Below are 17,156 nucleotides of genomic sequence, written 5' to 3' on the forward strand. Positions count from 1 at the left end.
TTTATTAGTCTTCCTAGGCAGAAGGGTTGTCTATCTCCAATTATGTATATAAATAAGCCCACATAATTGTCAAGAGGTTTTGTGCATGTTTCGGCCAGCAGAGGGGTCCGCTCGCTCTAGTGGTTGCTTCTCACGCTCTCGTAGTAGTAGTTCTCGCGCTAGGCTAGCCTGCAGACAGACTAAATCAGTTGAGACGGGACCGACCGTCAGATATAGACGCCAAGGGAAAGAGAGGAGGCTGGAGACGGAGAGAGATTGAGATCTGTACTTGTCAAGTCCTGGACTGACCGTGGGACCGGAACGTCCATGGCGCTGCACATGAGCTCTTCACAAGCATTCAGAGGATTGGGGAAAGTGGCGTAGGTGTCGCTTAGTTAGCTAATAGCTAACTATCCTCAATTCATGAAAATACTGGCTCAGAAAGTTGTAACTTGTAAAGTGTTCAATTAATACACAACACACAAGAAACCCGTGTCTTATAGTGCAGTTGCTAGCTAGCTGACAAGCTAAAGCTAGCTAGCTAATGAAGGATTTCGAGGAGGTGTCAACCTAAGCAAACTCACCATAAAGCCAGGTCACACAGGAAGAAAGCATGGAACGGGGGGAGACGAAAAATAATGCTGAATCATCACCAGACACAGGTGACTTTCTGTCAAAATGCATAGGTAGCTTAATAATTATGTAGACGAAAAACGTGCTAACTCTGCTAGTCAAACTCAAATCAGCAAATTATTTCCCGCAATTTCTCAGAAAATGTGGAGCATTTAGAGGATCGTGCTTTGGCGCCCTCATGTGGCGATCAAAGGAACAGCACAGGGGATGCGGCTTGGAAGTCCACGTCCTCATGCCATGACATCAACATGATGGATCAGAAGCTCAGACCCATTGAACAGCAACTCCAGTACCTGCTGAATAAGTCGGATGAGTTTCAGGCACATATTCTATACAGGTAACGTTAGAGTCAGTTAGGAAAGTTGTTAATGTAGTCTAAGATAATGATAGGTAAAGGTTAGGTGAGTCAATGATTAGTGCACCTAAACTATACAATTGCATCTAGTGGTGTTTCAAGTTATTGTTTATTATTTATCAAAAGGATTAAAGTAATACATAATGAATCCCTGTCCTGTGACATAACCATGTGTGTGTGTTGTCTGCAGACGTGACAATCTGCAAAAGGAAAACTTTGCTCGTGTGGTGCCTACTTTCCTGCGGACCTGTCAGCCCTACTTCACTTACCTGGAGTCGACCGCTCGCAGCTCCCTGCCCCAGCGCACGCCTCTGCCCGTGTACATCCGCTCACGAGTAAGAGCCTTTCGAAACACAATCCTACTCACCTGAATCCGGGTAGGACAAAACTGTCCCTCTTTATTGACAAGTGTTGCTGAATCGCCTCTCTATCCTCAATTCATGCACCTTGGTTGGAAAGTGAGGTAGTGGCAGTGATCCCTTCCCTTTGCACTGTTTATTGATATTAAATGTATTCTACACTTCACACAAACATAAATGTCTCTGTGAATCAACTCTGGTCAAGAATAAAGGCTTATGAGAGGTTTGAGAAATAATAGAGAAAAATCAAGAGATGCTGTAAACTGAGAGTGGTGTGTATTGAGTAATTGTGTGTATTTGTCTGTCTGTCTGTCTGTATTTATGTGTTTGTCCATCTCTCCAGTTGTTAGACTTCTCCCAGCAGCTGTGTGCGAGGCTGGAGCAGCTGGTCTTGACCTACGCCTCCTTTGACTTTCTCTCTCTGGAGGAGGCTGAGCCGGCCAGGTGCTGTGCTTACCAGAAGAGGCTGGTGGGAGGAGCTATAGGACGGCCTCATTGTAATGTCTGGAGTAGAGTAAATGGAATGGAGTCAAACATGTGGTTTTCATATGTTTGATGTGTTTGATACCATTTAATTTATTCCATTCCAGCCATTACAATGAGCCCGTCCTCATAGCACCTCCCACCAGCCTCCTCTGGTACTTACACCATAACATCTGAAGGCAGTGAGCCACTAAACACACACATAGGCACATACAGACGCATAGCGCCGCTGTCGGGTGAAAACCTCATCTCCAAAACAGACACTTTTCAGGAAATTGAAAAAAACTCCCATATTAGACTATTTTTAACGAATTTACAATTTCGAAATTTCAGAAGCTATTTTGAATATATTTTCTTGGTCCTAGAGTTATGAAATGTTCAGAGTACACTGAGGAGACTTAGTGCTTTCAACACAAAATTTGAGTTACAAGTTTTTCATCAGACAGCGACGATATGTACCAACACTACTTGAATACCTGTATTTAGATCCACAAATGGAACATTCTGGAGTATGAGCCAAATATTTTAGAGGACAGCTGCTTGGACTTGTCAATCCTTATTCTCATTCGTCTGACATTCATTCCACAATCCTTCATCCAGCCATTTATGTATCTATCATTCTCCCCTCTCTCCATTCCAGTATCTCCCATTTCTACATAGGCAAGTGTCAGATAGATAGTGTGAGGCTGTCCATATACCGGTACTGTTGTCCAGCCCCGTACCTGGCTGGGGTCGACACTGGCCTGTACAAACGCATGCGCTGGAATGTGGAGAGACCCAGAGAGAGCCTACAGCAGGAAACTGATGGCGAGATGGAGGGAGAGACAGAGGAGGACAAGCCAGTGGCAGGGAAAGAGAGAGCTACCAAGACAGATTAGTGAGTGAGAGCGAGAGAGAGGGGGAGGTAGAGAAAGGGTTAAAGTAAGGCATAACATGTCAATAAACAATAATTGTAGTACAATATTAGTGCCAAGAATACTTTGGGACTCTTTTGAACTGAGATGTTGGATGACAATGTACATTTTGGAATTCAGGCCTAAGAACAGTTGATCAGATGGCATCTCACTGCCTGTGTCTGTCTGTATTTGTGTGTGACTGTGTGTGTTTCTCGAGCAGCTACTTCCTGTGCTACGAGGACGTCCCTGAGGAGCCTGCTGAGGGGGGCGATGGAGAGGGTAAAGGGGAGACGGTTGCTATAGGCAACGTGGTCAGGATGTGGTCAATCGGTCAGTGGGTCCAAACGCAGCCTGAACCTGTGACAGACGACATCTACGAATGGTACAAAGTCACACTCAGATCGCTACACAACACTCTTTCATCTTTGACTTGTTTAAATAAGATTTTTTTTGCACAAACTCTACTTAAGACTAAGTACCTTACAAGTACCATGTTAATATAGCTCACACTGTGTGTGCCTGGTGCGTGTGTGTTTGTGCGTCTCTGTGTGTGTGTGTGTGTTCCAGGGTGCTGTGCTGGGTTCCACAGGCTCAGTACCACAGGCTTTTGTGTCTGGGAGGAGAGGAGCCCACTGCCTGCAGTGCTACTGACTGTCTACTGGGGGCGTTGTTCTCTCAACAGAGCCCAGTGGAAAGCCCCAGTCCTGAAACAACATAAAGAGACAAGCCACTTTTCTAGAACTATCTTTGACCATAACATGTTCCCATTGATTAAAGGATTTAACATTACTTATTGTTAGTTTTACATTGTGTTATGTTCGGCTAATGTTTTCAAATCTAAGTAACTATTGGGAAGGACATTAAGGACTGAACACTGAAATAGCTCTGGTTCCAACTAGCCAGTCATCCATGACAAATGTTTTTCTTATGGTTCCTTACATATTGTATAAAAATAAAAATAATTTCTAAAGATAGCAAGTTTTATTACCAATTCCCTACCAGCTAGTGATACATTTGAACTGTATCTGATGTCTGTTCATATTCAAGGTTATATTGAGCACGTATGTATGTTACTGTATTGTGTGGTTGTTGGAAATCATTTTGTATGATGTTAAGAATAAAAGTATTGACCTGTCATTCATTTGTATGGGAGTGTTATTTTATGAAAGAAAACAATTTATTGAAAATAAATCATTGTGTTTCAGAGAACAAAAAAAATTGAATATTTTCAAAACATGGGGTCTCAGTACTGTACTTAAATTGTAAATTATTTGTTTGTAAACAATGGAGTAATTAAACATTAAATTTTTCCATATGATAAAGATAGAGTTAAGATTTTTTCTTTATTGATAATATTTCACGTTTGCAGCGCAAAATAGCCTACTGTGACATCTAGGGAGTTCAGAATGAAAAGCGTTCTGTTTCAGAATACTTTCTAGCGCTGTCCTTGCCGCAGTTATTTTTAGTTCACTTGTACCATCTAGTGGTGATCACAATATCTTATGTTTGCCAAAGATTCTAAAGTTCTATATTTGAGCATTCTATAGTTCTATTTTTATACACATACATTCTGAATTCAGACTGCTATAATACACTACTTGGTTACATTGCTCGATTGTTTAGTTCTTATTTAGGATTTACAGAAGTTTTCTAGCACAGTTTAGCAGTTTTTAGTTGAGTTTTCTGTAAATAAATCTTTTCTAGCTGTTATACTGGTCTCTTGGTGATACCTTGGAGCAAATATGGATGACTCTACATCCATCCAAGGGTCTTCTTGGGTCGATTGTTACCTTGATGAGCAGGTAAGTTTGCCATTAATTATTCAATAGCTCTCATATGTATAAGCATCTATTTTGATGTTCTCCTTTAGTTTTTAATACATTTTGGACCGACCACATCCATGATAAATCTGTGATATCCTGAACAAAATGACATTGTCAAGGCCATAAAATAAAATGTCCTGTGTGATACCACTGCTAATATTAAACTCCTACTGTGCGTACAGATGTTGAAGGTGAAGGGTCGCCAGAGACTCCATGAGATCGAGCAGGAAGTTCATAGAGAGCTGAGCGTGACACTAAGCCAATGTCACCAGTCCCCAGGAGAGGTATACTCATACTTTTCCATTCCCTAAACTATAGTACACCATTGCTACCATCCACATAGACTGTTTATTTACCTGTTATTGCACCTTAAGTTCACAAAGGAACAGTATGAACAAATGTCTTCCTCTCTTCCGTCTGAAGGTAGCCATGGAGGGGCAGCAGCTCCTGACTGACAAGGCCAAGCCATGGGTTACTTCCCATGAGCATCTTGGTTCTGCAGCTCTGATGAATGGCGACACAGCAGGTATGCTCTCAGAGAAACAGCCCCAACCTGAGATCAGGTCAGATGAGATGCTCCAGGTGGAGTTCCTCAGCCAGACCCAGGTGGAGATTCCACAGGAGGTCAGGGAGGTCATGGACAGCCTGCTGGACAAGGTGGCGGATGGAGAAGCCCAGGAGAAGAAGGCTGAGGTCTTCAAGGCAAACCTGATCCCCTATCCCTCCTCATCCTCAGCAGTCAATGTCATGAAGGTCCTGGAGAGCCAGGTAGACAAGGTAAGACTGGATCCTTTATTTGTGCATTTTTGTTGTATACTACACTCTTAGAAAAAAGGGTTCCAAATGGGTTCTTCGGCTGTCCCCATAGGATAACCCTTTTTGGTTCCACGTAGAACCCTTTTTGGTTCCAGGTAGAAAGAACCCTTTTGGGTTCGATGTAGAACCCTCTGTAGAAAGGGTTCTACATGGAACCGAAAAGGTATTCTACCTGGAACCAAAAGGGTTCTACCTGCAACCAAAAAGGGTTCTTCAAAGGGTTCTCCTATGGGGACAGCTGAATAACCCTTTAAAGTTCTAGATAGCAAAACAAATTCTCAGTGTAGTACTATACCTGTACATGTAATAAGAAATACTCTACAAGACATGTGATAGGCAGTAAAGACACCAGAGGTGTACATAGAACTAACATTACAATGCCTCTCTTTCTCTTCCATGTGAAGGAGAAGAAGGTTGAGGTCCTTGACCTTAGCACCTGTCCCATACTCCAAACGGCCCTTACAGACATTGAGACCACGATGAAGACTGCATACAAGACCATGCCAAAGCAGATTGTGGTACTTGGTTCTACCATTAAGCATATCATCACCCAGGTGCTTCTTCAAGTAGATCCCCAAGCCTTTCAGGAGGGAGTCTATTTGGAGACACCTGTTATCATCAACAACACCAAAGCTCTTCTGTGGTCTATTCCCTGGGTTCAAGTAACTGAGGATGAGGAGATGTCTAACACTCAGCAGTCCATTGATGCTTATGAGGTGGCCAAGACTGTTATCAACAACCTGGAGGAGGTGCTAGGCCCAAAACCTGTGTTGGCGAGAGCACTGGGAATCAGGTCACACATCTTGACAAGGTACATTGTTTATCTCGTAGGTCTATGCATTTCTAAGACAGTGCCTGATGTTTATGCTGCCAACGAAGAGGAGAGACATATTAGTCAGGATATGGTGAACATCTGTCCTCTACCTGCTAGATTGATCATTAGCGGAGAACTATTCAATGACTTCGTAGTGAAGTTTATTCTAAAACTTCATCCAATGAACGGACACGGTACTAAACAGCTTGACCAACAGGCTCTGCTCTTACTGGTTGTTAAAATGGCCTCAGTAGCTTTTAACATCTTGAGGAAGATTCCAGGTATTTCTGTGGATGAAAAGCTGTGACCCCCCTTCTGCAACATGAGGCAGACAGTGTTGCACATGCAGAGTGCCATGATACATCAGTTTGGCACAACAATCAAGATAAAAAAAACTGGTTTCCATGAAGGACCCGGTGATCATCTCCACCATCCCCAGTGCTATCTGTGAGGGGATCCTAATGGTGTACAAGGGCATTAGTGACACCTATCCGCTTCAAGTCCTCGGCCCACAGCGTCCAATTGCCAGGAGCTGCGAAGAGGCAATGGAGAGCAAGCTCTTTGCAGTAGCCCTACCTGAGGACCTTAGGAAGACCATCTACAATCACTACGGGTCCCAGGTCGGGAAACTGGCACTGTTCCAGAAGGCTTTCCCTTTGAATGACCACATCAAGTTGGACCACATCCACCGTGTTTCTCTGCCTCGTTCCTCCAACAGAGATGTAGTCTGGATCGACCCCAAATACTTTGTCGGGGACGACGATGAGGAGGTTGTAACATCAAGCAACACACAGTCCCCGTTAATCCTCTTGCTCTCGACGTCAGTCAGGCTGCCTTTTTGAAGCAGTTCCCACAGACTGATGTTTTCGAGTCAACCACAAAGGACTGTGGAAAGCCTGTGCAAGACCAGGCTCAGAAGGAGGCAGAGAGGAACAAACCAAAGGTGACAAACCTTGATATTGTTCCTGTTAGTCTTGTCAGGAAAGTCTTTGACTCTGTCTTCCCAGATTCATGCACAATCAAGCAGCAGTACGGTTCATGGGAAGACGTCCCACTTTGCAATGATATGGTAGAGCACATAGATATCCAGGTTCAGAAAGAGGCACTGAAATACCAAAACCAAAGACTGTTCTTACGCACTCTGAAGAAGCTCAACGATGAGCCAGACAAGATGGCCACATTCTTAGAAGACGTCTCACTCTCTATCAGGAGCAAGTACTTCAGGACTTTCCATGAGTGGCCATTGGTTAAAGCCCAGCTATACCCAGACATACGGTCTCTGCTGGTCTGCGATATCATGGTCCGAGAGATCATGGCTCAACTGAGGCCTACCTTGACCTTGAGCTTTGCATTGAGAAAGCCAGTGCTGACAGAATGAAGGAACTCCTCCTTGAGAATGTAAGCTACACTGTATTCTGTGTTGTCTCATTGATAATATCAGTCAATTTGAATGTTGTCTGTCCTGTACTGAGCTGCAGCTTCATCTTTGCCAGGTTGCTGATGCTGATGGCTTCCTGCGGTTTGTTTCCACCAGGGGAGGGCGGCTAATAACAATATCTGGAATGGAGTCACTGGAATGGTATCAAACACATGGAAACCATGTGTTTGATGTGTTCGATACCATTCCATTGATTCCGTTCCAGCCATTACTATGAGCCCGTCCTCCCCAATTAAGGTGCCTGTAGTTTCGACTCACCAACTCTGTTTGTTCACAGGAACCCGAACCCTTCTGGATGAAGGGATGGATGGCAATGATGGAGGAGGAAAGTAATAAAAAGGAGAAGGAGAAGGAGAAGTGTTGCGGCTGGTTCTGGGGTTTGTTTGGCCGTAAGAAAAAAACAAGAATTGTGGATGGAGGTTTGTCGCAGGCGCGGATACTAGAAATGACATCCACACAAACCGAATGTATGGACGCACACACATTTACACGGAGACAGATATAACAACGAAGCCTACCGCAGATCCCAAACAGACAACATGTAATAGCATGTCTTATTTTCCATTTTGGGCTACAGGATGTGTATTTACATCTTACCAGAGGCTATAGTTTATTTTTATGTATTTTGTATGACTTTTATATTCTAAAGACATGACTTTTGTGACTTTTCTTACTTTTACATGATATAAACAAATATTCCATATAGAGAAGCCTGATGCTCAATGTAACCAATAACCATCCATTTTATTGTTCTATGGTGTAGCCTGAAAATCTGTGTTTTAATATGTGGTTTTTGATTAGATAAACACATTTATTTTGCTGAAAATACATTATGTTTTGAATTTTGGGCATTTGCGATAATGTAGACAGTAGACTATTAAAATTAATTGGTTAATTAACAACAATTAACATTTGGTGAATAAATACGCTTTAAATAAAAACGCTTCCATGATGTCTAGTTATCTGAAACTGATCATTTACAAGAATAAATGGTACAAAGAGTAGAATATGAAATGCTGTAGCTGCTAGATCTAGTTGGACCCCTGGACATTTCTAACACTTCTTGACAATCTTGCTCAGAAACGCAGCAAGACCATAGCTGTAATGTAAGGCATGCGTTTGGAAAGGAGAGCTCACCTCTACATAGTCTACATGATATGACCAAGATGTACCATAGTGGGGCAGCATGTGATTATAACTTTGCAGCCAAAGTGCATAAGTGATGATGACGGAACTCTGTCAATCATAACCATGCTAACCATGCTTTTCTTATTATTTATTTAAAACAATATAACACTTTGTACAAACATATTACTTAATAAATAAATTATACTGCATATCTGTTATGTAGTCTATAAAACGTATCAGGTCTGAGGTTTTTAGGAGTACATTCATGATGTGATTCCAAGGAATGAAGGGAATTATTAACCTGGACTAGGTCTTTGTAAGTCCAGGTACCAGTCTAGCTAACATTCCACCCCTTGCCACTCCTGTCAAAGGCATGGTACCCAGGCTAGGTCTTTGTACCTTCTTACATATAAATACAATTACAATAAAATTCAAATAACATACAGTATTACATATAAGACTAACATTCTTGTACTTTGCACATTGACATTCTTAAGTCTCCAAATAAGGAACAAACTGTAAAACAACACAGGTACAGGAGGGTTGTAGTGTGGAAGTAAAAATGGGTTTCATTTAGGAGATAAAAACAACGCAAATTAATTGTATATTCTTTTTTGTATCGTTGAAAGAGTTTTATTTGCCTACTGTGACCTACGGTTTGTACATAGTCAGCGTATGTCCTCTGTAGAGAATCTAGATGTACTGTATGCTGTACAGCCAGTCAATGCAATTTCCAGCTTCCAGCTTTCATACAATTGCACACTCCTCTGTGTAGAAAGCTGGTACCCACAAAAGATTAACTCAGGTCTGATGTTTTTCTTAGTCCACTGAAAACCCCTTATTCTAAAGAGCTTGCTAGTTATACCCTACTCCCTACAAAGTGCACTACTTTTAACCAGAGCCCTATGTGGGCTATATAGGGAATTGGGTGCCATTTGAGAGACAGTCCCAGTGTTCCCCAGTCACACGTAGCGTCCACTGGACTTGATCTCCGGACACAGCCAGGCCTCCAGGTCCTCTATCTTCATGGACTCTTTCCGACTGGTCAGACTGGCGGCGCGTGTGATCTTGGTCAGCGTCTCCTCGTAGGGCGGCGGCAGGTAGACCATGACGAACACACTGTCCGACATGTCAGAGCTGGTGCTGGTGTGGCGTTCGCGTTGGCCGGTGAGCGAGGAGAGGAACTCAGCGCTGCTCTCGGCGTCCTGGAGGTCCAGGGCGATGATTTGGGCCAGGCTGAGCTTGGGAGAGGAGCACCTCCAGTAGGCCAGGAGTACCAGGAGGCCCAGAATGAGGAGGGAGGCGACGGGGAGGACCACATAGAGGAGCAGCTCTGACCTCCCCTCCTGGTCGAGGTTCAGCTCATTCCAGTTGTAGCCCTGGTGGTTTTGGAGGGGAAAGGGTTAATAAACCACATCATTCAAAGGACAGAAAAAAGATTCCCATAAAATACATTCAGGACTATGTTAAAGATATGAAATCTGAAAACCAGTAATGGGTTTTGCCTCAAAACGGCAATGTTCGACTGGATCAGTGTTGATCCTCTTCCATCTTCTCAAAACTGAACATACATGGTTGTGAAATCAAGATATCCTACAGAGGCTCAATAGAGCTTATGCCATTTGATATTGCCTGAGTGTTCTATTCCCCTGTTGACACAATCAGTGTCCCAAATTCACCCGACCAATCGGTTTCAGTGCTCAGATAATGCTGATCCTCATCTGGATGACTGACTAAAGACCCGTCAACATCACTCCGCTCTGCTGAAAGTCCCGAAAAGCTTTCCTTTGCCATTTCCCTGACATGAATTGCACTCACAAGCTCTCATCATAGTCGTGATATCCAAGACTATTCCAAGAGGCTAAGGCACTCAACTAACAACAACAAGAGTGTGTAGCCTGCAGAAGTCTGTGTAGCCACAGGCTGGCCGAAGTACCTTGGACAGCGCTCCTCCAGTGAGGAAAAATAAAAGATAATATAAAATAAAAAATAATACACCTAAAAAAGTAGTGTTCAGAATAATTTTCGGTCTGTTCTTTAGATTGTTAAGCCAGTATGCCACCTACCTCCTCCCAGGTGTAAAGCAAAAAAGTCAACTCAAAAACTGCTGCAGCTCTCCAGGACTCAGGTTGCCTACCTCCTGGGCCTACCAAAAAGTTACATCTCTGGGTCTCACAGTAGTCTACATGTAAAGACTACTGCTGAATCAGACTCACTCAGTAACAACAAGCTGATGATCCCTTACCTGTAACTGTCTCTCTACCGTGGGGGGAGAAGGTGACCCAGTCACCCAATCGATGGACCCTCTGCCGGCTGGCCCAAACTTTATCCAGCTGCTGTCCAGTAGCGTTCGCATGCTGCCGTGGTGTCGTTGTAGGCAAACGGCTAAACTGAGTAGCAGAACTCGAGACAAACACGTCCGACTACTAAGCGCGCGCGCGAGAGAGAGGGGGATTCGGTCGGTAGCGATCCAGCTGTGTTTCCCTTGATGCCCGAACAGAGTTAGACAGAGAAAGCAGTGCAGCCAGGGGTAAGGGTGAGGGGGGCGAGGGGAGGGGCAGGGGTGTGGTGGGAGGTGTCGTGTGCTATAAGCAGCTGCTCACATGGCCGCACATGCAGGGCACCACAGGATCCAGGCCAGGGGACCGCTCAATGACGGTGGAGCTAAAAGTCCAAGGGCAATCTCCTCTTGGGGGGATTTGTGGTAGCTAGTGTTGGCTTTATTGGAGAGAATAGAGGCTGGGAGGGAGGGGACAATGGTTGTCCCCAGTTGTCAGTCAACAACGGTGTGATGGAAAGGTGGGGGGGGGGGGGGGGGGGGGGGGGTTGGTGGCTGTATCTAGAGACTAGTAGGCACGTGGAAATTACTTGGGCAGGATAATGTAATGTCTTACAATACAGACGGTAAGATTAAATATAGATTACACAGCTGCTGCTGGACCATCGAGTTTGGTGTTCCTTTGTTTTATTGTCACATACACCGGATAGGTGCAATAAAACGTGTTGTTTTACAGGGTCAGCCATAGTAGTACAGCGCCCCTGGAGCAAATGAGGTTTAAGTGCCTTGCTCACGGGCACATATGCAGATTTTTCATCTTTGTCGGCTCGGATATTCAAACCAGCGATATATCGGTTACTGGCCCAACGCTCTAACCACTAGGCCCCTCAAACCCAACTCTGGACCTCGAAGCCAGTTCCACTGCTCTTTTTCATTGTTCCCCTCTAATCAGGGACTGATTTAGACCTGGGACAACAGGTGGGTAGGGTAAGAGTTGACCTCGTGGGGTAAGAGTTGAATACCCCTGTGCCAGGCTATCTGCCGCTTGTGTGTGTGTGTGTGTGTGTGTGTGTGTGTGTGTGTGTGTGTGTGTGTGTGTGTGTGTGTGTGTGTGTGTGTGTGCGTGTGTCATGCAGGTTTTACATGTAATTTCAGGAATAGCCTGCCGGAGCGTGACATTCATTTACTGGATAGAGAGATGAGAGGAGGAGTTAATATACTCTTAAGCAGATCTAAAGAGACATGGGATGAGATTAAAATAATGACATGGCACAAACCTTTAAGATGAGTGAACCATGGTCTGGTATGATGGGGTGGTTGTTGCTATTGATGGCAGTGTGTGGTCTTCACCCTAATCCATTGTGATTGAAGTATTGCATTAGACTAAAGAGATAATATTTAAGATTTAACATCGACGACATTGTTTACCTGCTCCTTGGATTAAATGACAGCATCTAGTTCATCAACCAGGTCGTCTTTTGTTAACGTCATCAACATAATGGGAGAGAGATAAAGAGAAGAGATCATATAATGGAATGAGACTTATACCTAATCAGGCACAATTCAGAAAGCCTGATATTATGGACGGCCCAAATCCCATCTTCTTTTCACAGGGCTCTTTAAAGGCAACATCAAATGGCACGTTGTGTCCAGAGCCAGACGAGACAGATCTTTCACCTAGATTTGCAAATAACCAGAAAGTCTAGTACCGGCCCGGCCCAGTCTAAATCCTCAACGCGCCTTCAATCAAGAGATTAAGAGTCCCATCAATTTCTGGATAGAGATGAAGAAGAGACACTGCATGGAAGAGAGATGAATGTCCCTCCCTATGTGTTGTTATGTGTGTGTGTGTATGTGTGTGTGTGTGTGTGTAAAGTCTTCTCACATGTACTGTCAACCTTCATCAGCACTGCATTGTGTAATGAAGAGAGGGACTCCGCCAGGTTATTAGAGGTCGTTAAGTGTTCATGAGTGGAATCAAGTTCAATCAACTCAAACAGTTTGTTAGCTGTAGCTCTATGAACAACCTGTTATTAACATGTGATCATCTCAATTATAGTGGTTTAAACAGAAAGAATACATGGATTACCAGAGGAGTGGGGAGGAGGTTGTCTATCTGTGTATCTGCGTAACCAAGAGCAACCATTTGATGCCTAATGACACAGATGATAAATGCAGGTCCTACCCTGCCCTGCCCCGTCCTATCACTGATCTACACTCTAGCCGTGATTGGCCTGTCTGGGTCGTAGAGGGTTTTAATTTAATATATTAAGGCCTATTCATTAATTGATGTATACACTACTGGTCAAAAGTTTTAGAACACCCACTCATTCAAGGGTTTTTCTTTATTTTTACTATTTTCTACATTGTAGAATAATAGTGAAGACATCAAAACTATGAAATAACACATATGGAATCATGTAGTAACCAAAAAAGTGTTCAACAAATCAAAATATATTTTATATTTGAGATTCTTCAAATAGCCACCCTTTGCCTTGATGACAGCTTTGCACACTCTTGGCATTCTCTCAACCAGCTTCATGAGGTAGTCACCTGGAATGCATTTCAATTAACAGGTGTGCCTTCTTAAAAGTTAATTTGTGGAGGGGGGAGTCCAACAAGAACAGCTCAAATAAGCAAAGAGAAACGACAGTCCATCATTACTTCAAGACATGAAGGTCAGTCAGTACGGAACATTTCACCCCACCCCCCCCCCCCCAAAAAAAAGAAACAAAAAAGGACAATTTCAAGAACTTTGAAAGTTTCTTCAAGTGCAGTCGCAAAAACCATCAAGCGCTATGATGAAACTGGCTCTCCTGCCTGAGGACCGCCACAGACCCAGACACAGACCCAGAGTTACCTCTGCTGCAGAGGATAAGTTCATTAGAGTTACCAGCCTCAGAAATTACAGGCCAAATAAATGCTTCAGAGTTCAAGTCATAGACTCATCTCAACATCAACTGTTCAGAGGGGACTGTGTGAATCAGGCCTACATGGTCGAATTGCTGCAAAGAAACCACTACTAAAGGACACCAATAATAAGAAGAGACTTGCTTGGACCAAGAAACACGAGCAATGGACATTAGACCGGTGGAAATGTGTCCTTTGGTCTGGAGTCCAAATTTGAGATTTTTGGTTCCAACTGCCGTGTCTTTGTGAGACGGAGTGTGGGTGAACGGATGATCTCCGCATGTGTATTTCCCACCGTAAAGCATGGATGAGGAGGTGTTATGGTGTGGGGGTGCTTTGCTGGTGACACTGTCTGTCATTTATTTAGAATTCAAGGTACACTTAACCAGCATGGCTACCACAGCATTCTGCAGCGATACGCCATCCCATCTGGTTTGGGCTTAGTGGGACTATCATTTGTTTTTCAACAGGACAATGACCCAACACACCTCCAGGCGGTGTAAGGGCTATTTTACCAAGAAGGAGAGTGATGGAGTGCTGCATCAGATGACCTGGCCTCCACAATCCTCTGACCTCAACCAAATTGAGATGGTTTGGGATGAGTCGGACTGCAGAGTAAAGGAAAAGCAGCCAACAAGTGCTCAGCATATGTGGGAACTCCTTCAAGACTGTTGGAAAAGCATTCCAGGTGAAGCTGGTTGAGAGAAAGCCAAGAGTGTGCAAAGCTGTCACCAAGGCAAAAGGTGGCTATTTGAAGAATCTCAAATCTCAAATATATTTTCATTTGTTGAACACTTTTTTGGTTACTACATGATTCCATTTTAGTTATTTCATAGTTTTGATGTCTTCACTATTATTCTACAATGTAGAAAATAGTAAAAATTAAGACAAACCCTTGAATGAGTAGGCGTGTCCAAACTTTTGACCGGTAGTGTATATCTAACACATCTGACTCATCGCCTGTGTCATTGAGCCATTGGGAGCGCTTTACACACACACACACACACACACACACACACACACACATACATGCACACAAACACACGCATCCACACACACCCTTGATATGAACCTAAAACCATGACTCTAACAGTCTGTCTGCTCTTTGGTTTCAGGGGTAGGACGGACAGAGATAAAGAGGTCACACTGACAGATAAGAGATTGAGGTTGTGACGGAGTGCCTAATATCTCACAGACAGCAGCCAAACAGGACATGTCCAGTTGTGAAGTGATGCATTAGAACAGTGGGACAGAGAATAAGGTCAGGATTTAGGACAAGGAAACATAAGATTTACAGGAATTCATCCCTTATAAAGGGTATTAATGGTGTTAAAAGCTGACCTGTCATTTAAGGTTGGACACCGTCAGCTGTCAACCATCAACTAGCGTCATCAGGAAATGAATTGGATGATACATTTGGCATGGAAATGTAGGTCCCTGTGTTCTGTCTGTGTGACCTCAATATGTGTGATTTTCTTTTACTGTGTCATCAGAGAACACAATGTGATAACATTCAATTCAAGTTTCAACAATATTCATATCTCTTTCATATAATATTTACCTCCAAACGTTGTCAACCTGTTGCTGTCTCTACTGCTCTGTGTGTAAAACCATTTACACAGAGAATGTCTTGTCACACAGAGCTATGTCACTATTTGACGGTTAAATGTTTCAACTAGTTATATAAAAGCATTTGAGACGACAGAAATAAAAAGTATTAACACCATTGCAATTTATGCTTTACTTGACCAAATCCTGATATGTATTGTCATAAACCCCTTGCGTTCATCTTCGCTTGCTCAGAGATGTTCTTAAACTGTAAACCCAAAGACCCTCATGTTTGAGACATTACGCAACACCTTTTACTGGAGATTGTAGATTCTTAATTCTAGAATAATGTATTTCTATTTTCCCATCGGTCTTTTGATGCTAAAGTCAGTCAGTCAGTCAGTCAGTCAGTCAGTCAGTCAGTCTGTCAGTCTGTCTGTCTGTCTGTCTGTCTGTCTGTCTGTCTGTCTGTCTGTCTGTCTGTCTGTCTGTCTGTCTGTCTGTCTGTCTGTCTGTGTGTCTGTGTGTCTGTGTGTCTGTCTGTGTCTGTCTGTGTGTGTGTGTGTGTGTGTGTGTGTGTGTGTGTGTGTGTGTGTGTGTGTGTGTGTGTGTGTCTGAGGCTGAGTGTCCTCTTCTTGGAAAAGGGGGGCTCTTACAAACAGAGCTTTTCTGCCCCCTCATTTAACCCAGAGACTGAACATTACAGTTTGGATTATATTGTAAATTATTTGAACAGGGGATTTCAGTGTGCCTGAAAACTCTTCTTCTGATGTCCTGCTCTCCATGGATTTATGTCCATACTCTAAAGCTGTGCAGAAGAAACTGGGATAATCATATCCCTTTCTCTTAATTAAAGATGGCTGCCCACTGTTCAGCTATTCGGTTATTCTCTGCATCCATCTCCATCCCCTCTCTCTCTGTCCAGATTGAGCCATGTATGATGTCCGCCAACTGCAGTGCATCCAGCTGTCAGGCCCAACATCTGTCTCCAATCGGCCTGTGGATGTCAAACAGGAGGGAGATTGGGATTTGTCCGTGCCAGGGGGGATTTGGGAGGCGCGCAGGGGACTGTAATTACAGCTCACGTGGAGTCCAGATTGGGCTGATCAGTCTGTCTAGTCCCTGACTGACTCCCTATTCCATATAAGGTGCACAACTAGGGCCCTGGTCAAAAGTCATGCACTATATAGGGAATAGGGTGTCATTAAAGTCCCCCTGGTGCAGCGGTTCCCCCGCAATAAAGAGGAAAGAGAGCATAGATGGAGGCATAGTTGAGACATATGAACCCATTCTAAGGTAATCCTGGGATCCTAGTTAATACTACAGCTGGATTAATTCAGAGGCCAACGTGATAGAATGTCATTCACGCCATGGACTTGGTGTGACCGACTGGGTCCGAACCAGGGTCTCGTGGGCGAAATAAGACTGTGTTAGGCCGGTGAGTTTAAGCCTAGGCATTAATGGCAGTTTCAGTTCTTAGGCAAGGTTACTCATTAATGTGAGCGTGACTCACTGAATGACAGGGTAGGTGGAAAGGAGTGGAAAGACAGGTGATAAAAGAAGCAGAATTGTATAGATTTATATGTGATAATAAACTAGCATTTCCATCATGGCTGGCTGTTGTGAGGAAATCCCACAGGGCATGTAAAAGTCTATTTCGTAACATAGTGTGTACTGTATATCATCATAGGCTACA

The 17,156-nt window shown here is 43.6% G+C and overlaps 2 protein-coding genes across 2 annotated transcripts; one reads left to right on the forward strand and one right to left on the reverse strand.

Moving 5' to 3' along the window:
• Positions 1–592: 592 nt before the first annotated feature.
• LOC311130289 (UPF0575 protein C19orf67 homolog) lies at positions 593–3,423 on the forward strand (the record flags this gene model as incomplete). Its single annotated transcript, XM_084163021.1, has 7 exons — positions 593–641; positions 751–949; positions 1,158–1,302; positions 1,670–1,770; positions 2,450–2,686; positions 2,923–3,087; positions 3,273–3,423. The coding sequence occupies 7 exons, from the start codon at positions 593–595 to the stop codon at positions 3,421–3,423; spliced, it is 1,047 nt and encodes a 348-aa protein (XP_084019147.1).
• Positions 3,424–9,570: 6,147 nt separating this feature from the next.
• Positions 9,571–11,206, reverse strand: LOC311130413 (small integral membrane protein 28-like). Its single transcript, XM_084163136.1, has 2 exons — positions 10,970–11,206; positions 9,571–10,103 (listed from the first exon to the last, which is right to left on the reverse strand). The coding sequence occupies exons 1-2, from the start codon at positions 11,078–11,080 to the stop codon at positions 9,687–9,689; spliced, it is 528 nt and encodes a 175-aa protein (XP_084019262.1). The 5' UTR covers positions 11,081–11,206; the 3' UTR covers positions 9,571–9,686.
• Between the last annotated feature and the right edge of the window lie 5,950 nt (positions 11,207–17,156).

The sequence above is a fragment of the Coregonus lavaretus genome (genome assembly GCF_964263955.1).
Source record: "Coregonus lavaretus genome assembly, chromosome: 6".
In the NCBI taxonomy this organism is placed as follows: Eukaryota; Metazoa; Chordata; class Actinopteri; order Salmoniformes; family Salmonidae; genus Coregonus; species Coregonus lavaretus.

Bases quoted from the DNA above. Each gene is read 5' to 3' on its own strand.
- LOC311130413 (XM_084163136.1), bottom strand. From the start codon at position 11,080: ATGCGAACGCTACTGGACAGCAGCTGGATAAAGTTTGGGCCAGCCGGC. The intron at 10,104-10,969 runs GTAAGGGATCAT...CAAAACCACCAG, and splicing joins CGGTAGAGAGACAGTTACAG to GGCTACAACTGGAATGAGCT.